At 49.0% G+C, this 24,953-nt stretch overlaps 2 protein-coding genes and 2 long non-coding RNA genes across 8 annotated transcripts in view; 2 read left to right on the top strand and 2 right to left on the bottom strand.

Annotated features, from left to right (window-relative positions):
* Positions 1-4,507, bottom strand: part of LOC111090551 — a 14,889-nt gene extending 10,382 nt beyond the window's left edge. The window contains exon 1 of the long non-coding RNA XR_005372251.1: positions 197-4,507. This is a non-coding gene — a long non-coding RNA (uncharacterized LOC111090551). The remainder of the gene's footprint in view (positions 1-196) is intronic.
* Positions 1,169-5,039, top strand: PREB (prolactin regulatory element binding). The gene is made up of 9 exons (XM_038561047.1): positions 1,169-1,561; positions 2,166-2,358; positions 2,547-2,767; positions 2,955-3,035; positions 3,135-3,259; positions 3,445-3,618; positions 3,762-3,834; positions 4,016-4,175; positions 4,343-5,039. The coding sequence occupies exons 1-9, from the start codon at positions 1,427-1,429 to the stop codon at positions 4,435-4,437; spliced, it is 1,257 nt and encodes a 418-aa protein (XP_038416975.1). The 5' UTR covers positions 1,169-1,426; the 3' UTR covers positions 4,438-5,039.
* Positions 4,990-15,775, bottom strand: ABHD1 (abhydrolase domain containing 1). Of its 5 annotated transcripts, none has more exons than XM_038561043.1 (10): positions 15,649-15,775; positions 13,310-13,477; positions 7,420-7,580; positions 6,695-6,877; positions 6,451-6,496; positions 6,163-6,275; positions 5,864-6,037; positions 5,655-5,703; positions 5,392-5,557; positions 4,990-5,265 (listed from the first exon to the last, which is right to left on the bottom strand). In XM_038561043.1, exons 2-10 carry the CDS (start codon positions 13,382-13,384, stop codon positions 5,054-5,056), a joined length of 1,179 nt encoding a protein of 392 aa, XP_038416971.1. In that variant the 5' UTR covers positions 13,385-13,477; positions 15,649-15,775; the 3' UTR covers positions 4,990-5,053. The 5 variants fall into 5 exon arrangements, with proteins under 5 accessions (XP_038416971.1, XP_038416972.1, XP_038416973.1 ...); XM_038561044.1 differs by lacking the exon at positions 15,649-15,775 and adding an exon at positions 14,575-14,642; XM_038561045.1 differs by lacking the exon at positions 15,649-15,775 and adding an exon at positions 14,272-14,460.
* On the top strand, positions 14,747-24,953 carry LOC119877156. The gene is made up of 3 exons (XR_005372250.1): positions 14,747-14,826; positions 15,595-15,771; positions 23,033-24,953. It is a non-coding gene; the product is annotated as an uncharacterized LOC119877156 (long non-coding RNA).

Here is a 24,953-nt window from a genome sequence, read left to right as displayed (position 1 = left end):
CAATAAACTTTGCTGCCCACCACTCTTCATTCTTCTAAGCGGTGTGATCAAGAACAGGAAGAAATCCTACAACATAGTGTCCTGCTGAGCAGACACTGGTTCTGTGGGTAGCTGAACCCACAAGAGGCCACAACTAAGCAAGGGGAGGGGGAGAGTCAAAGGGAACAGAGTGGCCAGGACAGTAGGTGCCACATACCTGAGGAGGGTGTGGGATCCATAAGGCCTGAGCACCTGAGCTGTGCCGAGGGCTCTGTGAGGCCCTTCACACAGTTGATTCAGTTTGGTAGGACAGATGATGGCATCCCCAAAGACGAAGCCACTGGGCCCCTTCCTCCCAGCGCACTTTAGGTTAATAAGCATGCTGACTCAGGCAGCCGGGGATGCAGCAGGAGGGGTCTCCTTGAAGGAATGGACATTCCTAGAGTACACTTGCAGAGAAACTTTAAGAGTCTTCATGTTGAAGATCAGAAACCCAAGGGTTTCCCTCAGGAAAGTGGGAATGCCAGGCAGAAAAGACACTTGCCCTGCCTGGGAGCCAAGCTGCCTCCCTCTGAGGGTGTCGGCAGGGAGCAGCCTCCACTCCCAAACCCCTGAGTGCAAGGGCAGTGTGCAGAGCTGCAAGACTGGCCCAGTCTCACATCTGCCAACCACAGACCATAGATGTTTTGCTATGTAAATAGAGGCCTCCTCAAACTAGCAATCAGTGGATTGAGGATTTGAAGCCAGTTTTGAAGTCCACACTGCCTCCATTAAAAGGGAAAAGACACAGTTCATGTTCCTAAATGTTGGATTTCCAAGGTGTGTCGCAGCCCTTAACCAAGGATTCTTTTTTTTTAAGATTTTTATTTTTAAGTCATCCAACCTGAGGCTCAAATCTCTAATCCTGGGCTCAAGAGTGACATGCTCTACCAAATGAGCCAGCCAAGAGCCCCCACGGATTTCTTCACTTAAAGGTTCATCAGCCTCCCTTCGTTGTCATTAGCTCCCTTCCTTCGCCTCCCGCGGAAGGCCCGAGCCCCGCCCCTTGGAGGCGGCGTATGCCGCTCCTCCCCGCGCAAACATGGCGGGGGCTGACGTCACAAGGGGGACGGAATCCTGGGGCGGGCGCTCCAACAGCGGCCCGCTAGTGCTGACGCGTATCGGCGGCCCTGCGCCTGCGCACGGAGAGCGCGGGCTAGGCGCGCGTGCGCACTGCGCGACAGCCCGAACTGGCTGGTTGGGGGGGCGGAGAGACTGATCCCCGAGTGTCGTTTTGGCAAGTCTCTGGGTTGGAGTTTTGGCAACTCCGAGGGGTGTGGGAGAGGAGCTGGGGATCCTCCTGGCGGCCACCGGACCAGGTTAAATAGCGGCCGGGACAGTGGTCGAAAGCCGGGCGCGGCATGTCCCTGGTGCCGCGGTGCTTAGAGTGAAGCGCGTGGCGATCAGGATGGGCCGGCGCCGGGCGCCAGAGCTGTACCGGGCCCCGTTCCCGTTGTACGCGCTTCAGGTCGACCCCAGCACGGGGCTGCTCATTGCTGCAGGAGGAGGAGGCGCTGCCAAGACGGGCATAAAGAATGGCGTGGTGAGAGCTCAGGGTCACGGGGGCCGGGTCACGCCATGGGCGATGGTGGTAGGTGGTCTCGGGGATGGCCGCGCCTCGAGCTTCAGACCTTGCCCCTCCCGGGTGGGAAGGCCCGGGATTTTCCGGCGCCTAGCGCGAATTTCAGCTGAGAACTTACCAGGAACTCCAAAGTTAGACTAAAAACAGTACACAGCGCCGCTTAAGCAGGAACTTAGGGTTCACCTGAACCTCAGGAGCAGCTCCAGGGGCCATCTCCTGATCTTTTCTGGGGAGGCCGCAAAGACTTGTCCCGCTGCTCTCCAGCAGCGGCAAGAGTGCTGCCTTTTGCCTTTAGGCTAGGTTTCCTCACTCCTCTGAGGGTCACTCTGTTATTTTGTAAACTGGAGGTATTAATCCCCACCCTGCCTGCTGTACAAATTTGTGCGGTTTGAAAGAAAAAAAGGGAAAGCAGCAAGCAGGCTGGAAAAAAAACTTTTTAAAGTAGAAAGTGCGGTAACCAAAGGGGTAGGGCGTTAGACTATAGGATGTAAGCTCGCCCTTGGCAAACTTGAGGTGCTCTCCGGGCAGCCCTGAACTTTGTTCATCCTGGTTCCCTCTTCCACAGCACTTTCTACAGCTAGAGCAGATTAATGGGCGCCTTAGTGCCTCCTTGCTACACTCCCATGACACAGAGACACGGGCTACCATGAACTTGGCTCTGGCTGGTAACATCCTTGCTGCAGGGCAGGATGCCCACTGTCAGCTCCTGCGCTTCCAGACCCACCAGCAGAAGGGCAAAACCAAGGTAGAGAAGGCAGGTGAGAAGCTCCCTCATTAGCTTTGGGGAAAGGATTGAATGCATAAGGTCATTTACTTTGGTTTCTAAAAAAGTGGGGCTGGAAGTGGGTTATGGTAGCAGGCAAGAAGCTGGATGTTCACTACTAGGGAAGGGGTCGGTACTACTTACTATAGGAGCCTGGAACCTGGCAGGCTCTTTTTATTGCAGGTTCCAAGGAGCAGGGGCCTCGACAGAGGAAGGGGGCAGCCCCAGTAGAGAAGAAGCCTGGAGCTGAAACCCACCAGGAGGGGATAGAGCTGAGCGTAGAGAATTTGAAAGCCGTGCAGACAGACTTCAGCCCTGATCCGTTTCAGAAAGTTGTATGCTTCAACCACGATAACACACTGCTTGCCACTGGAGGGACAGATGGCTACGTTCGTATCTGGAAGGTGTGGTTTCGGGGATTAGGGAATCAGTGGTTGGTACCAGCAAGGCCAGAATTGTGAGAAACTAAACATGGGTTCTGGGAAACAATGTGAGCAAAGCCTGCACTGAGTGGCAGAAAAAAGGAGGGGTAGGGGATGCTTGCACTCTTACCAGATACCTGGGGTAACCATGGTGATGGTTTGGCTGCAGGTACCCAGCCTAGAGAAAGTTCTGGAGTTCAGAGCCCACGAAGGAGAGATTGAGGACCTGGCTTTGGGGCCTGATGGCAAGGTGAGGAAGTGAGAAGGTGGAGAAAGTAGGGGATTATGCTGCTTGTCCCATAAGTGGATCCCCTAACTGTCCATCCTTGGAATCTTGATTCCTGACTAGTTGGTAACTGTGGGCTGGGACCTTAAGGCCTCCGTGTGGCAGAAGGATCAGCTGGTGACACAGCTGCACTGGCAAGAGAATGGACCCACCTTTTCTAACACGCCTTACCGCTACCAGGCCTGCAGGTGTGAGACCCCAGAGGGTAGCTAAAAGAGGCACAGCCTAGATGTGGTGGGGGAGTGGAAAAAGACTGGGGGGAAGCTGGGAAGGATTGTAGCCTTGGTGGCTTGGCAGGGGATAGGAGGGCACAAACCTCTGGGAAGGGCTGGGCTGGCCCTGGGAACTGAACAGCTTCTCCCCCGGCCCCCAGGTTTGGGCACGTTCCAGACCAACCTACCAGGCTGCGACTCTTCACGGTACAGATTCCCCACAAGCGTCTGCGCCAGCCCCCACCCTGCTACCTCACAGCCTGGGATGGCTCCACCTTCTTGCCCCTTCGCACCAAGTCCTGTGGTCATGAAGTCATCTCCTGCCTTAGTGTCAGGTGTGAGACAGTGGTGGCTTGACCGGTTGCGGGGTGCCTGGGGGAGCTCGGGAAGGTGTCTGGTCTGAGGCTCTGAAGACCACTCTTCGTGAATGTTGCCGCACAGGCCTCCAGAACAGTGAACACTTTATTGTTTGTTGCAGTGAATCAGGCACCTTCCTAGGCCTGGGCACAGTCACCGGCTCTGTTGCCATCTACATAGCTTTCTCTCTCCAGGTAATGGGTAGAGGTGGTCATGGCCCTGAGGGCTCTTTGGGGTGGGGACTGTAGGCCTGCTTCAATCTAAGCAGGAAGGAGACCCAACTCATAGAGGGAAAGCCATCTGAGGATAGGGAGCATGTTTTCCAGAAGGAATGTTTCCAGCTGGGCCTTCCCTCATTAGTTCTTCTGTCTCCAGTGCCTCTACTATGTGAGGGAAGCTCATGGCATTGTCGTGACGGATGTGGCCTTTCTACCTGAGAAGGGTCGTGGTCCCGAACTCCTTGGGTTCCATGAAACTGCCCTGTTCTCTGTAGCTGTGGATAGTCGTTGCCAGTTGCATCTGCTGCCCTCACGGAGTGAGTCTTTGGAGTGGGGGGGTACCACCCTACCTCTAGCTGCAGCAAAACTTGCTCCTGGAGAATGGGCTGCTTGTTTGCAGCCATCTGCCCCCTTCTTGAGTAGTCCTGTTCTTAGGGTTGTGAAGCCCCTTTACTTACTGACTTCTTTCCTTACCCTCCTGCAGGGAGTGTTCCTGTGTGGTTGCTGCTCCTGCTCTGTGTCGGGCTTATTGTTATGACCATCCTGCTGCTTCAGAGTGTCTTTCCAGGTTTTCTTTAGCCTTTCTGCTCCTAGGGAATGAGGAGCCTGGACACTGCCACCTTCTAGACCAGAGTGGAGGTCTGGACCCCATTGCTTACTCCACCTGGGTCCCCAGTTGGGGTTGCTTCTGATGATACCGATGGGCACTGCCTGCCCTGCCCACTGAAAACTTGGCTATGGCCCTGTGTGACTCTGAATCCTGGGAACCATTCATTCTTCATCCATGGATTGACCCAGGACAGTGGTGTCTGAAGCCCAGACCACACTCCCTGCATCCTTCCCTCTAACAGAGGCTCCAGAGCTTGTCCTTTCTCCAGAAACATATGAAGATGCCCAAGAACCCAGAGGTACTGCTGTCCATCACTTGTACTTTACATGAGCCCCTGGTGTTTGCTGGGGCAAGCTCTGGCCTAGGACTTGCAATCTGGGAAGGAAGGAGCAAAAGGAAGACTCAAGCAATAATCTCTGGGTCCAGCTGGTAACTCTGAACCAGCTAGGCTACATATACGAGAAGTTCCTGGATGGTCTACTCTAGCTTTGAGGAAAGGGAAAATGAACCTCAGCCCATTCTTCAGGAAAAGTTGATATTTAATAAATAAGTGAAGACGGAATTAAGACCCCATTGGTACTCCTGTTAGCTCTTGCCTCCCTCAGAGCATGAGAGATCCCTGAGTTTGAGCAGCTCCACTGGATGCTGGAAGATGGCTTTGGCATACTGATGCAAGAGACGGTTCATGTAGCAGTGTTGCCAGGGGAACAGCCCTTCCAGGAAGCCAATGTGGCCACCCCGGGCTGTGATAAGCAGTGCCACATGGGGAGAGTGTTGGGCAGCCTGTAGCGGAAGGGCTTGGGGAGAGGTTGGAGAGGAGGTCAGGAACCCTGACCTTTCCTGAGAGCCCAGGCTCTCTCCACTTGTACCTCATGGCACGTTTTCCCCAGGGCCTATAAAGCATCCAGATTCAGGGTGCTCACCATGGACTGGGGAGAAGGGGTCATCAGCTGCATTGAGACAGAGCACAGGTGTCTGGATGGCATCTACCTTGGTTCTTGGGCTTGCTGTTTGGTAGTAGGTAACACAGTCTTGGTATCCAAAGGCCACAGTTGTGTAGCGCTCATCGAACTGGCGGATTGTGCGGGCCTGCCCGTGGTAGAGAGTGGGGTAGGCTAGGATGAGGATAGGCAGTAAGAAGATCTTGAACATTTTTGGGCATGGGGTAGTGGTTAAAAGACTATACCTGTAGCACGAAGTCTACGTTCACCACCTTTTCCATCACCTTTCTATTTCTGCAAAAGAGTTCATAGAGGTTTGACTCTCCTGGACCTGACCCTGTCTTATCTCATGAGTGAGCAAACCCAGATAGAGAACTGACCTGAGCATTGGGAGAACCTGGTATGTCTGCCATCCCACCCTGTCTGCTGCCTCTTCCCACTTGCCAAACCCTACCGGTTCACAATGTGGCAGAGCTCAGTAGTGAGGCGCTGATTGAAGAGCAGTGAGTTGAGTGGGGTCTCCAGGGAGCGAGTGGTCTCAGAGGAATCCCAGCATGCAGATAGAGTCAGTGCCGCCACTAGCCCAGAAGCCTGCCCTGTTCGTGCCAGGTGATTCAGCACTAGTATCCTGAAGGATGGACCAGGGGCCATGAAAGAGGGGTTTGCATTAGTGAGTGGGGACAGAAGAGAGGGGAGAAGACATGGAGGAGAAAACAAGACTGGGCCTTCAGGTCAAGCCCAGGCAAACTTTACCCTCCAAGAGAGATGCCCACGGCCAACAGTGGAGCTCGGGGGTAGTGGTGCTTTATGTGTTTCACAACTATCTCCAGATCTTCAGTATTGCCAGCAGAAAAGGCCCTGTGGGTCTGAGGCAAACCAGATCATTGGGTAGGGAGGAGGGCCCTGGCCAGAAGGCAGAAAGATGGAAGGGTTCAAGTGATGGAAGGGACATGGAAGAAAGATAGGTAGGTAGAGCCCCAGGACCAAGGATCTGCTAAGGGAGTGGGGTGAAGGGCTATGATGAGGAAGGAGGGTACTCACCAGCAGTTCTTCCCCACGGCAGCCCCGGTTATTAAATACAACAGCTCTGTGGCACACACAGGTACATCTCAGCGAAACCCTCCCTAGAAATCCCGCTCCCTTTCTGGTAGCCTTCAGAAAGACCCCAGTCAGAAGGTGCCCTTCATAGAGTGCCTTCTCCCCACAGGTATCAGGGTCTTCATTGACCTTCCCATTACAAGTTCTCAGACACCACCCACTTCCTCTGGACTTGGCCCCTTCTTACCTATAGCCATCCCTCAGAGCTTGGTTAACTAGTTGCAAGATATAGGAGTCCTGGCTACTGCCTGTGATACCAGGAAGCAGTAATACAATGGGCTGGGTAGTAGGGTCAGGGCCCTGACTCCTGTCGTGCTGGCAAGCCCAGTCTAGCAGGAACTGGCCTCCGTCTGGGGTTTGGAGGACTTCACTGTGGTTTTGGAGAAAAGGGCACACAAAGATACTATTTAGGGACACTATGTACTTCAAAAAGTTTACCTCTCTTCCCCCACAACTCCCAGACCTTCCCACTGGCATCGTTTGAGGTTATACATTATGCAAGACATTAAGACCATAATGAAATGTGGGGCACCTGGGTGACTCAAATCGGTTAAATGTCTGCCTTTGGGTCAAGTCATGATCCCAGGGTCCTGGGATTGAGCCCCAAGCCCCAGGTCGAGCCCCAAGCCTGCTGAGCAGGGAGCCTGCTTCTCCCTCTGCCCCTTCCCGTGCTTGTGCTTTCTCTAAAGTAAGTAAATAAAAAATTAAAAGATCATAACAAAGTATAATGGACATAAAAGATTAAATATTACCTCATGGTTGAGCAATTAAATAGCCCTTTCATACAGCCACTCTCATTGTTATTCCCAAAACACCAGGATAGATGGGGCAAAAATTACCTTCAATTTAAAAGAGATACACAGGATTCCCCTGTAGTTGCAACCTCATGTTTATCCCCCAGTCCCTTCTTACCTCCAGTAAGCGACTGGAGGCTGAGGCTGCACTAAGACTCGGAAGATGGTTTGTAGCCGCCCCTCAAAACACCACAGCGTAGGGTAGAACATCTCCAGAGTGACTGGACAGTGTTGCTCCAGGAAGGCCAGAAACCAGGACCCAGTCACCAGCTGAGGCTTCTGCAACCACAACACAGTCAGCCTCACTCCCCTGGTGTTTGCACGGCCAGTGAGGCACCCGATGCCAGAGTGACCCCTCTCTGGAGGCCAGCCTCTGGTGGTAAGAAATCTAGCAAACCTTGGTCGGAATGGCCAGGTCACTTCTGTGAATGTAGTCCAGCTAGAGCCCTGAGGAACAACAGTTCGGAGTGCTACCTCCCCAGCCTGACTCTGAACAGACTCAGTAGCAGCTGACCAGTGCCAACTCCTGCTCAGCCTATCCATGCCCTAAACCCATTTTGGAAAGAGGAGATAATTGGAAAGAGCAGCTACCAGCTGACTCCCAAGTAGAAAGGGTTGGCATCCTGGTCAAAGGTTGAAGTATAGCTCCCCCATTCATTCTGTGACTTTTGCCCTGCAGTTGAATGATCCACACTGGCATTTTCCTAAGACTAGCTGTGGCCATGCTGGCTCCTGGTTTTAGCACCACGTATTGCCACATATTCTCATTCCCTATCACGCGCTCACTGCTGAAAGTCCTCTACCACAGGTCCTCATTTTCTTATTCATGGGACCCCTGTTGTTAGAGCATATTCCAAAGGAGGAATAGTCCCAATGGGAACGGATTTTTCTTTCATGCCAGCCAAAGGGAAGGTGGCAGAGATAGAATGGCAGGGACAGACACGTCAGTGGGGGGTTGGCCCTGACTTTCAGCCCCTCTGCTTGGTTCTTCTGGATGCACAAGTGAATGAGAGGGCCCAGCCACATAGGTTTATGAAAGAGGGGTATGCTGTAGAAAGCTAAAAGGCCTCAGGCTCAAGAAATAGAAATTGCATTTCTGTTGCAGGTCCTAAGGAATCTGGCTACAAGATTCCTATGTCTTCTGCAGTCTCAGTACTCAAAAAAGACTAGGTAAATTATGAACTAGAGAGGCTAAGTTGATAGTGCAACTGTTGTAAGATGTGACTCATACCCTGCTCCTTAAACCCTGGAATGATGAGGCTTGTGATTCATTGTGTGCTGTGTGCAGGTACGAGGCTTAGCCCAGCCTTATGAAATAGGATATTTTATAAATGAAGAAACTATGGCTCAGATTAAGTTGTTTGTCCAAAGTCACACAGCAAGCAAGAGGCAGAGCAGAATTCCCAATTATGCTGTTACCACCAATATTAGTAGGTAAAATTTGTTGAGGGCTCATGTTTCAAGCATTGTGCTAAGCACTTTACATGATTATATCCTGTGATTTTCTTTCTTTCTTTTCTTTTTTTTTAATATTTTATTTATTTATTCATAGAGACAGAGAGAGAGAGAGAGGCAGAGACACAGGCAGAGGGAGAAGCAGGCTCCATGCACAGAGCCTGACATGGGACTGGATCCAGGGTCTCCAGGATCACGCCCTGGGCTGCAGGTGGCGCTAAACCGCTGCGCCACCGGGGCTACCCCTGTGATTTTCTTTCACAACAGCTTTTTGACATAGATCATGAGATCCCCTGTGGGAACAGGTTTGAATATTGAATAAGTTATCAAGGTCATGAAGCTTGCCAAAGACAGCAAGAGGTGTCAAGTGGCAGAGGTGGGATTCAAACCCAGGTCTGACTGTAGCTTGTACTCTGTCACTGTACTATATTGCCAGGATTTTGAGTTGTTACCAGTTTATGGAATCCTTGATCAAACAGCTTAGCAGTGTAGAACAAATTAGGTCACAGATTAATTTCATTTTAGCTCTAGTAAGGAGTTTCTTGACTCATTCTTGAGAATTAGTAATATGCCACTGGTCTCTCTAGATGAATCCATACTAGTCTATTACCATTTTAGGCAATCCAAACTCCTCAGGACTTTCAGAATGCACTTTTCCTGCATTTTAACCATAATTTTGGAAGTCAACGAAGGGTTTGGAGTATAAAGAAGGGGCATACTTGACTTCTTTGTGGCTGGTTGCAAGCAAATGAAAATGTTTAGTTAAGGACAGCTCTGGTCTGAAATGACCAACTTTCAAAATCAGGCATAGAAGGTAAGATTTATAGGGTACTATGAGGTTTGGATCATTTGTTTCAGTAAGGCCAACTTAATGTGAATGTAGAAAGCTCTGAAAATAGAGAAAAGTCTAGGTAACATTTAAATTCCCCATAGATCTTTTTTTTAAGGGTTTGGATCAATAGGTTTTCTATTGGACTCAGTTATCTAGAACAGTCTAATGAAGGTTAAGAGATGTAGATTTTTCTGGATATGTAAATTATGTATTTTATCTAAATTTCAGAGAAAATTTCCCAAGGTCATCAAAATCAACCTCTTCAGACTTTCCCATTGTGCCGTATTTACATGGAGAGCCTAGAAATTAAAACAGGGTAGAATGACCAACAGGGTTTTCCATTAGTCCTGAGCTGGGCAGAGAACCTCCACCAGGCTTTAAGAGAAGCAAGACCCTACTAAGCCGATGGGGTGGTGGGAATTACCCAGAACCACACAGGTCCCTGGTTCCTTTATTCAGTGAAGCTAGTGAGAAACTGGGCTAGACTGCCTTCTTAGAAGAGGAAAGCCTCTCCCTGACATCTCAGGATGCCTTCCACCCAGCGCTTCCCCAAATGTTTGGTCCCACATCATAGGGACCAACAGCCCTCCGGTGCCTGAAAGGCCCAACTGGCTCCCCAACTGGGGAGCATATGGGATGCAGAGAATCTAGGCAGGCAAGAACCGACTCTCCGTTAGATGATCATAGCAAAGCAGAACCCTGCTGGAGCACGCGGCAGGGCTGGTGGTGGAATAGGGGCATCAAATTAAACCTGCTGCAGGACGCCCAATCGTGCTGCCTCCCACAAAGGGCTCGAGCAAGGACCAGTCACCAGCTGAAGTCACCAGCCCGGAGCATCCTAAACCCGCCGGCCAGAGCTCTGAACCCGCACCCACCTGGGGCACACATCTCCAGTAATAGCCCAAGTAGAGGGTGGCGCCAAGGACTAAAAGCAGAGAGAAGGGCTCTGTCCAGGTGACATTCGGAGGGCTCTGGGAGGAGCTCGGCATCCTGGGCGGCTGGGTCCCGACTCCCAAGTTCGTGACTGGCCCCAGCGCCTGGCCCCGCGGGTCACACGCCATTGGACCGTCTGTGCGGGCCTGGTCCGGGCCCCGCCCACCGCCGCGGCGGGCGTGGCGAGGGCCGCTGCCCGGACCCCGCCGGACGCAGAGCCGAGCCGAGTCACCTGCAAATGGCCACCGCGCCCGTCGCCGCCCGGGTCGCGCGCCCGCGCGCCTCCTGCTTCCGCCTCGCGGTCACCGGCGGTGCCGCCCCCTGCAAGGGCTGGCGGCCTCCCCCGCAGCCGCCATCTTGGTGGGAGGTGCCTCCGCGCCCCTCTCGAGCCCTGCCCGGCCGCGCGGCCTCGGCGGCGGCCTGCGCCGGCCCCAGCTACCCAGCCACTGGCTCACGGGACGCAGCCACACAGGGCAGCAGTCCACACAGAGTCACACACGCCGGGGCACCTGGGTGGTTCAGTGGTTGAGCGACTGCCTTCACCTTAGGTCGTGATCCCGGGGTCCTGGGATCAAGTCCTGCATCAGGCTGCCCGAAGGGAGCCTGCTTCTCCATGTCCCTGCCTCTCTGTCTCTCATTAGTAAATAAATAAAATCTTCTTAAAAATCAACACAGGTTAGAGTCACTCACACAGTGTCATCCTGCCCTGTTCCATATCATCCCTGTCAAGTACAACATGTGTACTCATCACCCACTTTGTACCAGGCACTTGGGATACCCGGGGGATGCTGTTCCCTGTCATCACTGGAATGTGGAAACAAATATGTAATCGAATAGAGAGCAGTGGTTCTCAAACTCGGTTGAAGATTAGAATCATCTGGAGTTTTAAAAACTCCCAGGGCCCAGGCCTCACACACACCCCCCCACCATAGTTGGTCTGGCAGAGAAGCCTAGGTGTCAATAAAACAGTTCTCTGGAAGATCCCAACATATAGTCAGGGTCGAATCCCTGCCATAGGGCATGGGGCTAGGTAAGGGAAGTACAGCTGCAGTGGGAGCACTGAGGAGGGTGCCCAAATTCCCTGGGTCAGAGAAAGTGTACCCAGATGTTAGATGATGATACATTTAAGGTGAAATAAAAAAAGGAGTAGAAGTTTCCCAGGCCATGGAGAGGTAGGGAGAGAATAGTTCCAGGAGCAGAAACGGCATAAGCAAAAGCCTGGATATAAGAGGCTTTTTTTTTTTTTTTTTAAGATTTTACTTATGTATTCATGAGAGCACATACACAGAGGCAGAGACACAGGCAGAGGGAGAAGCAGGCTCCATGCAGGAGCCCGATGTGGGTCTCGATCCCAGGATCCCAGGATCACAACCTGAGCCGAAGGCAGACGCTCAACTGCTGAGCCACCCAGGCATCCCTATAAGAGGCTTCTTAAAGGAACCAAAAGAAATCTGTTGTGTCTGGAGCATATGAGATGGTCAAGAATCAGGCTGTGAGCAGCTACATAAAGGAAGTTAGAATTTAAACTAGGAGTGGAGGAAAGCCACCAAAGCGTTTTAAGAAAGAGTGGGCAACGTGGCCAGAATTGTATTTCAGAAGAATCATTCAGGCAGTATGGAGAATGGATTGGAGGAGGATGAGAATGGAAACAGGCCAGTTAGGCCTTTAAGAGAACTTTGGTATGGCAGACGCTGCCTAGACTAGAGGAAGTTCTAAAGAGGAGTGAAGATCTTTAAGATCGGAGGCAAGATTGATAGGACTTGGTGGTAGGTTGGATGTCAGAGGAGAAGGAGAAGTCGTGAAGGCCTCCCAGGTTTCTGACTATATGACTCAGGGATGCATGGCAGTGCCAGTTCCTGGGATAAGGGAACTGGGGAAGAGGAAGGTTTGAGGAGGAGGAGGATATGTTCTGACTTAGCTGCATAGAGGTTAGCGTGCTAGTAGGTGTCCTAATTTGTCTTCTTAGATTATGTATTTGTCTATTTGACATCCATTAATCACGGGGCCAAACTAACGGCCAAAGTTGACATCTCATTTGCAGTCCAGAGGCCATACTCTGAGCCGCTCCTTTATCTAATTCTCACTCAACAAACCAGTATTTCCCCTGTCCTAAATCAACCCAGGTCAGGTATCAGATAACTAGGAACAGTCCCTATGTCCCAAAGTCTGCCTGAATGACTCAAACTAGCCAATCCTAAACTGTCTACCTTGCCTTGACTTAGCTTTTGCACTTAATAAAGGTTGTGGCCTATGCCTTTCCTCCTTGTTCCTTTCTTTTTTTGCAATGATTTTATGTATTTATTCATGAGAGACACAGTGGGAGAGGCAGAGACATAGGCAGAGGGAGAAGCAGGCTCCCTTTGGGGACCCCAAAGTGAGACATGATCCCAGGACCCAGGATCATGCCTTGAGCCAAAGGCAGACACTCAACCACTAAGCCACCAAGGTGCTGCCCACCCCTACCCCCTTGTTCCTTTCTGCCCACTACCTTGGGCTTCCCCCTGTCATCCTATGTAGTGAGCTGTGTCTCTTATTTCTAGGGGAACTGTAACATTAAAATTTTCTTTCAATGGTATTGGCCTCTCCATGTCATCACTCAGTCACCTTTATAAATATAAATCTAGGCACAAATTAGAGGATGTCAATTCCTTAAGTGGTCTGGAGCTTGGAGATTGGAATTTGAGATTTCGTAGTCACCAGCATTTAAATGATATATTAGTTTGCAGTACTGCCATAACCAAGTACTACGTGCTGGCTGTCTTAAACAACAGAAGTTTTATTGTCTTACATTTCTGGAGGCTGGAAGTCCAGAGTTGAGAAAGATCGGTTCCTTTTGACAGCTGTGAGGAAGCATCTGTTCCATGCCTCTTCTCTAGCTTCCGTAGCTTATGGGCAATCTTTGGCATTCCTTGGCATGTAGAAGCTTCATTCCAATCTCTGCCTGCATCTTCGCATGCTGTGTGTGTGTACGGACACCAGTCATACCGGAGTGGAGTGGACCAACATGGCCTCATTTTCACTAATTATACCTGCAACAACCCTATTTCCACATCAAGTCACATTCTGAGGTATTGGGGATTAGGATGGCAACATATAATTTTTGAGGGGTTCAATCCCAACCATAACAGATAGTGATGGAAGGAACTCTGACACATAACAAAAATGAAGAAGAAATGCCAAGAGAAAGAATGGTGTTGCCGAAACCAGTAGAAACCATAATTCCAAAAGACAGAATCCAGCAGTGTCTACCATAGGAAGGAAGACAGGGTGACCTTGATGAAAGTCTGTTTGTTGTGATAGATGCTGATGGGAAGGAGCTGATGGAGAGGGAGAAGTTGAAGATTCTGGAGAGATAAGTTATTCCTTTAAAGAGCTAAGACCTTGGGCCAGTGGGTGAGGATGTAGTCTGAAGCATCCATAACAAAAAACATTACATTGTAACAAAAGTAGATGAGCTCCATTTTGACAGCAAAGCTACCCTCTGTGCTAGCAAAGGATCCCCACCATCTCCCTTAAGATGATCCTTTCCCCAGCCCCCTTCCCAACCGTGCCTCATAGGGAGCCACTTCTCAGTGCCGCCCGCGGTCAGAGCCACACACAAGGACACCTTCCCTGGAAGCCGGCAGTCACCACTGTGCCTTGAGCATCACAGACGACTCAGGAAGAGGTCCACCAGATACCCTGACACGTGTGCCACTCGTTATCCTCTCCTGTCACACACCCGGACAGTCATTCACACACTGGCCATACCCTCTCAAGGCCATCTTGTCGCTCTGGATACAGGGTCCCATACGCCTACTGTCACAAGTGCCTCACAGGACAGCCACAGCCACCCCAGTCACCATCACAGTGAGTTAGCCTTGTCTTGTCCTGCACATCTGGGGGCCCGCAGGCAGCGGCACCGGCAGCGTCACCACCGCTGGACATGCTTCTCATACACACCAGCGTCACCATCTGCCCGCCGGTCTCTGTGCCTATGTCTGTGTCTGTCTCTCCCCGAGACACACACACACACACACACACACACACACACACACACGCACGCACGCTCACCCCCGCGCCGGGACCGGGACCGCGGGGAGGACGGCCGCCGGGGCTGCGGAAGGCGGCGGCCCTGCCCGCGCCCGCTGGCGCTGCGGACTCTGCCCGGGCCAGGGCGGCGGCCGGCCGGAGGGCGACGTGGAGCGGCCACGTGGAGCGGCCCGCGGGGGGGAGGACCCGGCGGCGGCGGCGGGCCGAGGCGCGGCCAGCGCACAGCCTCAGCCGCCGCGAAGCCAGACCCCAGCCCTCGCCGCGCCGCCGCAGGTGGGTCCGCGCTCCGCCCCGGGGCGGCCGGGCACCGGGCTGGGCGGGCGGCGGGCCGGGGACGCGCGGGTCTCGGGGCGGGACGGCGGGGCGGGGGCGCCCTCCCGGCCCCCGGGCCCCCGGGCTGCGGAGGCAGGCCCTCTGCGTGCCCCCCTGCGGCGGGAGGAGGTTCCCCTGGAGACCAGGTAGAGGGAGGGGCCGGAGAGAATCCTGAGCTCCCAGGTGTGGTGAGGGGGGCTCACAATTGCCCACCCGCCTTTCCCTCCAGTGGCTCCTTTGTCGCTCTGACATCCTGGGAGGGAGGTTGGGGGCCGGCAGGAGTTTCATCCTCATTTGGCAGATGAAGAAAAGGGGGGCTGGGAGGGGCCCCAGGTTATCGCCCAGCTGGAAGTGGCAGGGTGGAGACCAGCTCTCAGGGGTGGGAACTTTTTGGCTGTAGAAGCTCTCTTTTCCTTTTTTTTTGGGGGGGGGGTGGGGGGGGAGATGGTGTCTTGGGAGCCAGAGGGGGCCACCAGAGGGATAGGATTTGGTTCAAAATAATTTTTGGACAGTTAGACTCAGCCAGAAATGGAGTGGATGCCCTATGAGGTGCTAGACTCCTGGCCTGGAGAGTTAAGCAAGCCGGAATGGCCATTGATGCTGTGGAAGAAAGTTTTGCACTGGACAGGAAACTACCCAAGATCAAAGGCCTCTGCTGCATCCTAGATTCTCTGGAAATACTCAAATGCCCGTCATTCAACCTGCATGATCCCATTGCATCTTCCCCAGGCCCTTACAAGACAGATACTGTTACCCCAGGCCCAGAGAGAGTGAGACACCCACCCGGATCACACTTTCAGGACTGGGAGGCAGGATTTAATCAGAGGTCTCATGCCAGGAGGGCCCTCTTCCCATGTGCTGGTGCACTGGCTTGAAGCAATCCAAGGCCTGAGAGTCACTGCAAATGTGAGTGTATGAATGTGAGTGTGTTGTGAAGGATGTGAATAACTATGAATTACATCATAACTGTTAACTATGACTTGTGGCTTTCAGGTGGTCTGAGGATAAATTACATTTGTGGGCATTACAGTTATAGGAGATGATTAGGAAGTGGTTCATAATGGCTTTATTTCTGCTGCTTACAAAAACTTTTGTAAATGCTGAGAAATGTCTTAAGGGTGAACAAATCACATTACACCAACCTCATTACACATTACTCGAGGTGCCTTTAAGCTTGACTTTTTTTAAACAGTAGAGGTGGATCGCCTGTACCAAAAAGGACAGTTAGAAGCATAACTTAAGAGAATATTATTTAGATGGCATTAATAGTCCACATACAGTTATTTAAGCTTGTGACATGAACTGTAACCAGAGTGCTCAGGTTGTCAGGAGGGCCCAGGGTATTCCAGGTAGAGGGTAAATCAGCTTGGGCAAGAGCCCTGAAAAGTGAAAGTCAGAAGTATGTTGGGAGACTCCAGTAACCCTTCTGTTTGAAGCCAAGTGTTAATGTAATGGAGCCCCGGAAGATGAATATAAAATGGTAACTTCATAGCTGATTATACAAGGCCTTGAATGCCCAGCTGAGGACTCTGGATTGTAATAGAAATTGGGAGCCATTGAAGATTTTGTGGCAGTGGCATTCTAGCTAAGGAAGATTAATGTGGGGACGGAGAGTTTTTTTTTTTTTTTAAGATTTATTTATTTGAGAAAGAGAGAGAGAGAGCAAAGGGAGGAGCAGAGGGAAAAGGAGAGAGAGAATCTCAAACAGTCTTCATGCTCAGGACACGGGGCTCAATCTCACCACCCCAAGATCATGACCTGATCCAAAACCAAGAGCCAGATGCTTAACCAACTGAGCTACCCAGGCACCCCTGAAGGGTTCCTTGAATGGAGAAGCTACCAGAGGCAAGGACAAGAAAGATGCTACTACATTAATTTGTGCAAGAGGGAATTCATTATGTATTTACTATCCATTGTAATTGTGTGAGGTGAGTTCTGTTATTATCTCATTGTGTGGATAAAGTAACTGAAGTTCAATGAGGATAATTAACTTACCCAATTAACAGCCTGTGGTGGGGCTGGTCCCAAAGCTCTGTTCTCTGTCCACTATACATACTTTATAGTTGTATACATGTGATGGATGCATAGGACCAAGAGGAGAATAATGGTAATTCATGTAGGCAGGGTTCAGGATCAGATACATGCTTTCAGGGCCTTGGGCAAGAACAAGATTAAGAATTTCAAGATGGTGGAGTCCTTGGGTGGCTCAGCGGTTCAGCGCTGCCTTCGGCCCAGGGTATGATTCTGGAGTCCCGGGATCAAGTCCCACGTTGGGCTCCCTGCATGGAGCCTGCTTTTCTCTCTGCATGTGTCTCTGCCTCTCTCTCTCTCTCTCTCTCTCTCTCTCTCTCTCCCTCTGTGTCTCTCATGAATAAATAAATAAAATCTTTAAAAAAAAAAAGAATTTCGGGATGCCTGGGTGGCTCAGTGGTTGAGCATCTGCCTTTGACCCAGGGCGTGATCCTGGGGTCCTAGGATCGAGTCCCACATCGGGCTCCCTGCAGGGAGCCTGCTTCTCCTCTCTCTGCCTGTGTCTCTGCCTGTCTCTCATGAATAAATAAATAAAATATTAAAAAAAAAGAATTTCAAGATGATGGGGTGCTTGGCTGGCTCAGTCAGTAGAACATGAGACTCTCAATGTCAGGGTCATGAGTTCAAGCCCCACACTGTGCGTGGAGCCTACTTAATTAAGAAAAAAAGGAGAAAGAATTTCAAGATGGTGACAGCAGAGCATTACACTAAGCCAAGAACCCCTCTGAGAGGTGGGCTCCATGTGACTACTGCCCAGTCACACACAGTTCTGATTACTAAGACAACAACCATCTTAAAACTTAGTGGCTGGAAACAATAACATGGATTTGTTCATGAGCGTGCAGTCTTGAAATTCTTTCTCCTTCCAGACTTCTTCCATGGTGGCTCAGGGCTCCAGAGGTGCATATCGGCCTGTGGGGAGATAAGAGAGAAGCAGAGCCAGGTATAAGCTATGTCACCTTTTATGACATACGCCTGGAAGTCGTGTAGCTGTATTTCAGCTATTCATTAGAAGTGAGTGGCTAAGTCCAGATCGCATACATGGAAAGGCAAATTGGACTTGGTCCTTTGTGGAAAGAAGTGTCAACCAATTTGTAGACCTGTTTTGCAAACCAGCACATTTGGCCTAATGAGTGGATTAGTGGGATCTGAGGGGTGCTTCCCCTTTATGCCTGAATTGCTACTACCAGAGAGTCCTCTTTTAAAAGGCACCTGCTAGTGCATGATCACACATGAAGCCCAGATAATAGGTTTTGGCAGCTCTGAGGGATTTAAATTACTCCAGTCCCTCCAGCAGGCGCAGGTCCTGGCAGTGAACAGATGGGGTGGCAGTGCAGAAAACAATCTGAGGGTATCCAGTGGGGAGACCAGGAGGGTGGGTATGTGTGAAGCCACTGCAGAGGAATCCAGGAAAATTTCCAGAGGGAAAAAAGGCATTATTGGATGACCAGGCACTGTGCAGAATGTGTAGGATGTGTAAAATCGAACCCCACACCCCATGAGAGATGCTCTCGTCTGCCTTAGGTTGCAGATGGAGAACCTGAAGCACAGAAGTCCCACAGCTACTGCGTTTCAGAGCTGGAGTTTGGATTCAGGTGGCCTGGGGCTTCGGGCCTGGACCTACCCTTCACCTTTGGGCTGTGCCACCTCATCCTTAGGAAGTCTGTGTTTCTCTTTCTCCCAATCATTATCTAACATTTGTATCTTTCCTTTGTTTTATGTTTGCAAGCTTTAAGGAACTACAAGGATAAGTAATTCTACTTTGTTTTATCATCTCACTTATAAGATAGTTCCTCACACATAGTAGGTGCTTGATAGTATTATCTTCATTCTACAAACTTACATCTATACTTGCCTTCCCTATGGATGCTCACCTTCTGGTCTTTGTCAACATAGGTCTTTGACATCTGGTGCTGCCATGCTACCCCCTGTGGCATCAGTCCCAGGGTCTGTTCTTTCTGGCGTTCTCCGTCTGGCCTCTTCTGGCCAGCTGGCCCTCTCAGCAATTATATGCCTCTTCTTCCACCTTAGAGTCTAAAACCCTCAGCTGAACCCTGCCACCACCACCCCCGAAAACCCCAGCAGCACCCTGGACGTAAAGAACCAGCGCCCTCTGACCCATGAACCCATACCCTCCTTCAGCCATTACTTCCTTTTTTTTTTTTTTTAATTATTTATGATAGTCACAGAGAGAGAGAGAAAGAGACAGAGACACAGGCAGAGGGAGAAGCAGGCTCCATGCACCGGGAGCCCGATGCGGGACTCGATCCCAGGCCTCCAGGATCGCGCCCTGGGCCAAAGGCAGGCGCCAAACCGCTGCGCCACCCAGGGATCCCCCAGTCCATTACTTCCTGAACACTCAAGCCCCCTGTGGGCAAGACCTTCTTCCTAATCCTCCTGGCTTAGGCACAGATGTCTGCAGCCTTGCAGCCTTGCAGCCTTTACACTCAGTCAGTCCCCCTCTGACTGAATCTCTCTCGAGATTTCTGTCTTTGACCCCTTGTTGGGGTAGGCTGCAGTGAGCTCCCCGCTGTGGAGAGAACCCGAGTAGTTTTGAAACCTACTTGCATTCCTCCAGTCCTTTATCCCACCTGTCCTGTTATACTTATGGTGTCTTTCATAATACAGAAGTTTAAAGCTTTTTTAAAATTACTTTTAAAGATTTTATTTATTTGACAGAGAGAGAAAGAGAGAGCACAAGCAGGGGGAGAGACAGAGGGAGAAAGAGAAGCAGCCTCCCTGCTGAGCAGGAAGCCTGACATGGGGCTCAATCCCAGGCCCCTGAGATCATGACTTGAGCCGAAGGCTGACACCTAACTGAGCTATCCAGGCACCCCTAAAACCTATCTAACCTTTGAATAGATATATTCAAATCTATTTTTTGCAATATTTATCATTTTTTTAAAAGTATTGATTTGAAAAAGAGAGAGAGCAGGGAGGGGCAGAGGGAAAGAAAAAGAAGCAGACTCCCTGATGAATGCAGAGCCTGACATAGGGGGTGGGATTGGTGTGGGAGACCGATTCCAGACCCCGAGACTGTGACCTGGTAGAAACCAAGAGCCCAACTGACTGAGCCACCCAGGTGTTCTGCAAGACTTATTTCTAATTGCTCCCTCATACAATGTGATTTGCTTAGCCATTGCCTAAATGTTAGACATTCAGGTTATGTTTCTTTGACTAATACGTATAACATGGTTATAAGTATCTTTATAATTTTTTTCCCATTTGAGCTCCTCCCTATGTAATCCTCAGGTTGGTATTGTTGGGTCAGAGTTTCATGGCAATCGGTGCACAGGCTGCTTTCTAGAAACATTTCGAGTTTGTAGTCCCTCAAACAATATAGGTTAATCCTCACTGATTCAATTTCTTTAATGGTTATAGGACTATTAAGATTTGCTATTTCTTTCTCCATCAGTCTTGCTATTAGGTTTTTCTAGGAAATTAGCTCTAACCTCTAAGATTCTAATTTCTGCTATTTCTGTAGTTATATCCCCATGCTCATTGTTAATGTTGTTTACTTGTGCCTTTTCTCTCTGTTCTTAATGCAAGTTGTCAGAGGCTTGTCTATTTATCAGTATTTTTTTGTTGTTGTTTTATTTATTTATTTGAGAGAGCACAATCAGCAGGGAAGGGTAGAGGGAAAAGCAGACTCCCTGTCGAGCAGGAAGCCTGATGTGGGACTCGATCCCAGGACCCTGGGATCGTTACCTGAACCAAAGGCAGACGCTTAACTGACTGAGCCACCCAGGCACCCCTATTTTATTAGTCCTTTTTATTTTTTATTTTTTAAAGATTTATTTATTTATTTATTTATTTATTTATTTATTATATATAGAAAGAGGCAGAGACACAGGCAGAGACACAGGCAGAGGCAGAGGGAGAGGCAGACTCCATGCCAGGAGCCCGACGCGGGACTAGATCCTGGGACTCCAGGATCGCACCCTGGGCCAAAGGCAGGCGCTAAACCACTGAGCCACCCAGGGATCCCCTATTAGTCCCTTTTTAAAGCAACACCAGTCTCTAACTTTATTGTTCTTCTCTATCACATTCTTAATTTCTGCCATCTTTTATTTTTCATTTCTTTAAGCTTATTCTATTTTACTAGCTTATTGAATTGGAAACTTAACTCGTGAACTTTTACCTAATATATGCTTTTAACAACCCACTTTCCCTCTGATACTGCTCTGGCTACCTATCTTGTTTCTTTTCTTTCTATTTTTATTTTTTACTTGTTTATTTGAGAGAGAGAGAAGGAGAGAGAGAGAGAGAGAGAGAACATGAGTAGGAGAGACAGGCAGAGGGAGAAACAGGCTCCCCACTGAGCAGAGAGGCTGATGCGGGGCTCAATCCCAGGACTCTGAGATCATGACCTGAGCCAAAGACAGATGTTTAACCAACTGAGCCACCCAGGGGCACCTACCTGTCTTATTTTCATGTATATTTTCCCAGTATTTTTCCCAGTATATTTTCCCAGTATCCAATTCTAAGTATTTAACAGTTTCCATTATGATTTTCTTCTGTAATCCACATGTAAGTGTGCCTTTTAAATTTCCATATATGTGAGATTTTTTGAGACCATTTTTGTTATTGGCTTCTAATGTAATTATATGTTAGTCATATAATATGGTGTGAGACAGATTCTCTGATATGTACTGAGCCATATGCTCTGGCCTACTACTTGCCAGTTTTTATAAATATTCCACATGCATTAAGAAGAACATGTATTTGCTAAGAGATTGAAGCAGTAGTCTCCCATTTGCTCATTAGCTCAGGCATATTAAATATTTTATTCAACCCTCTACATTCTTACTAATTTTTAGTCTGCTTATCTTTCAAATACTGAATGAGGTATGATAAATTCTCCTCCCATGATGGCAGATTCGACTTTTCTCCTTGTAGTTCTGCTGTTTTTTTTTTTTTAAGATTCTATTTTTTAGAGCAGCTTTAGGTTCACAACAAAATTAAGAAGGAGGTACAGATATTTCCTATATCTCTTTTGCACACTCTACCCCCATACACACCTCCCCCATTATCAACATCCCAGATCAGCGTACATTCATTATGACTGGATGACTGGATGAACCCACACTGACACATCATCACTCAAAGTCCATAGTTTATGACATGGTTCATTCTTATACATTCTGTGGGTTTAGACAAATGTATAATCCATCATTATAGTATCATAGAGAGTAGTTTCACTGCCCTAAAATCTTCTATGCTCCACCTCTTCATCTTTTTCACCTCAACCCTTAGCAACCACCAACATTTTGACTGTCTCCATAGTTTTGCCTTTTTAAGAATGTCATATAGTTAGGATCATACAGTGTATTGCCTTTTCAGATTGGCTTCTTTCACTTAGTAATAGTCACTTAAATTCTTCCAGGTCTTTTTGTGGCTTGATAGCTCATTTCTTTTTAGCACTAATATTCCATTGTCTGGATATACCACAGTTTATTTCTCCATCCACCTATTGAAGTACATCTTGGTTGCTTTCAAATTTTAGCAATTATGAAGAAAGCTGCTATAAACATCTATGTGAAGGTTTTTGTGTGGACATAATTCTTCAGCCCCTTTCAGTATATATGAAGGGGTGCAATTGGTGGATTTGCTAGACTGTATGGTAAGAATATGTTTAGTTTTATACGAAACTGCCTAAAAGTCTTCCAAAGTGGTTGTGCCATTTTGCATTCCCATCAGCAATGAATGAGAGTTCCTGCTGCTTCACATCCTCGCCAGCATTTGGTATTGTCAGTGTCCTGGATTTTGGACATGCTAATAGGTGTGTAGTGTTATGTCAGTTTTTATTTTAGATGTTTCGAGGCTATGTTATTAGACATATACAAGTTCAGAACTATGATATCCTCCCAGGGGATTAAATTTTTATGAATTTTAACTGACATTCTTTTATCTATAATAATGCCTTTCACATTAAAATCTAGTCTAAAAAAATCTAGTCTAATGTCAATAAAACCCTACTAGCTTTCTTTTGTCTATTATTGCTTTTTTTTTAAATTGCTTTATATATACTTCTACCATCCATTTGCTTTCAACCTGTGTCTATACTTTGTAGGTTCATTTCCTAAAAATTGCATATAACTACTTTTTTTAAAAGATTTTATTTATGTATTCATAGAGAAGAGACACACACAGAGAGAGAGAGGCAGAGACACAGGCAGAGGGAGAAGCAGGCTCCATGCAGGGAGCCCGACGTGGGACTTGATCCCAGGTCTCCAGGATCACGCCCTGGGCTGAAGGCAGCGCTAAACTGCTGAGCCACCCGGGCTGCCCTCTCCACCCAGCTTTGAAGTCAAAATAGGCAAGGTTTATGCTGCCCTTCTTTGTGGCACATTTACTTTTTTGTTCACCCTTATGATTGAGTCGGGCTGTTTGAATTCCAACTTTATGTAGGGAATCTCCTATTAGTCTCCTCACCCTGGGTGGGTCCAGGGCTTATCTCGGGGCTCCTCTATTGCACTAGGCATTCAGATTGATAATGCAGATTCACCTGGGGTTTGGTTTGACAGACACTCTTAAGGCAAAAGCTGACCTCAATCTCATTGCCTCCTCAGAATTACCGTACTCATAATTTCTTACTTTCTTACCAACTCAATGCATTTGAAAAGGTACTTTCTATTTTTATCCAGCTTCGCAATTACTTTCATTGGGATGTTTACCATCATACTCCATGTCTGGAGGTTTGGATATTTTTCTAAACGACCCTTTCACTGAGATGTGTCCACTGCAGTGGGACCTTGGAGGGCTCCCAGTTGGTGATACAGAGATCTCAGTTCCAATTCCTTCCCTTAGACAGGACTAATACTTGTCTTTTCTCTTGGATGCGACAACCGAAGCTCAAGGATCTATATTGCCAACCAGGGTTTGTGAACACCTTTAGAGGAACTGTGGCTTCAGCACCCATTTGGCCATTGGGGATTATGGACACCAATAAACTGTGTAGACTCATGATATCTGTAGAGGCCATGTATGCAGAGAAAACTAAAGGCTGTTTCTATGCCTCTTGGTAGCTTCACCTTCTTGTGGACTTCCATGTTTCATTGCTTCTTCCTCAAGGTGATTCCACTTGCACAGCTACAGCTAGGCTCCCACATGTATCTTCCATGGGCCAGGTGCTCCCCAGCTCCACCTCACCTCTCTGAGGCAGTTGATTGCCATCCTTGCGGTCCTTCTGCAACTTGTTACAGTCATGGAGCTCTTTGAGAATCTGGTAAAAGCTACAGACATGTCCCCAGGAGAATTCCGTGCCAGCCAGAATGTCGAGGACCATGACAGGGGTTCCTGATCCTCTGCCTAGACCATCAAGCACCTGGTGATTTGTCTTCCTAGAGATGGGGATGGGGTCTCAGGCTTCAGCTGTGGTGGGTGTGTGCTTCCTTAGGAGATCATATGATGTGCACATCCACCTGGACCTCATCAGTGAGCTTCATGCTCTGTGCTTCTGATAGATCCTTTCTCTCTTTGTTTTCATATAACCAAGTGCTTGTGTTGCCAATGGGCCTACACAGTGTAGGTCTAAAGGGAAGCTTTTGTTTTTTCCTTTCTACTGGGATTTCCTAACTGCATTCAGTGAACAGGTCCTAGGGCCACCATTGGTTTGACTCTGATTTGTTTCAATCCTTACCTGAGTTTAGACCTGTGCAAGGAGTCCAAACCTCCGGACTCCTGAGAGGCTCAGAGGTTGAGTGTCTGCCTTTGGCTCAGGGTGTGATCCTGGAGTTCTGGGATTGAGTCCCACATCAGGCTCCCTGTGAGGAGGCTGCTTCTCCCTCTCCCTCTCCCTATGTCTCTGCCTCTCTCTATGTGTCTCTCATGAATAAATAAATAAAATCTTTAAAAAAAAAAGGAGTCTGAACCTTTATGGATTTTTTCTTAGGTGAGTTTTGATAAATACAAGCTAACAATCTGCCTCTGTGTCCGTCTTGGTCTTTTGGCAACTCTGCATTTCTGATTTGGCCTTTTTCTTAACGTCTTTGAGCTAGTTTCCATCTACAAAATGAGGGACTAGACTGGAGTAGATGTACTTAAACCGCACTTCT

This window comes from Canis lupus, chromosome 17 (assembly GCF_011100685.1).
Source record: "Canis lupus familiaris isolate Mischka breed German Shepherd chromosome 17, alternate assembly UU_Cfam_GSD_1.0, whole genome shotgun sequence".
In the NCBI taxonomy this organism is placed as follows: domain Eukaryota; kingdom Metazoa; phylum Chordata; class Mammalia; order Carnivora; family Canidae; genus Canis; species Canis lupus.
The sequence above is the reverse complement of the archived record's forward strand: the minus strand, read 5'-3'. Positions and strand labels throughout refer to the sequence as shown.

Coding starts and splice junctions, on each gene's coding strand:
- PREB (XM_038561047.1), top strand. CDS start 1,427: ATGGGCCGGCGCCGGGCGCCAGAGCTGTACCGGGCCCCGTTCCCGTTG. Junction 3,619..3,761: donor ATCTCCTGCCTTAGTGTCAG/GTGTGAGACAGT, acceptor TGTTTGTTGCAG/TGAATCAGGCACCTTCCTAG. Junction 4,176..4,342: donor GCATCTGCTGCCCTCACGGA/GTGAGTCTTTGG, acceptor ACCCTCCTGCAG/GGAGTGTTCCTGTGTGGTTG.
- ABHD1 (XM_038561042.1), bottom strand. CDS start 10,649: ATGGCGTGTGACCCGCGGGGCCAGGCGCTGGGGCCAGTCACGAACTTG. Junction 6,497..6,694: donor GCTCTGAGGGATGGCTATAG/GTAAGAAGGGGC, acceptor TGTGTGCCACAG/AGCTGTTGTATTTAATAACC. Junction 6,276..6,450: donor GCCGTGGGGAAGAACTGCTG/GTGAGTACCCTC, acceptor GGTTTGCCTCAG/ACCCACAGGGCCTTTTCTGC.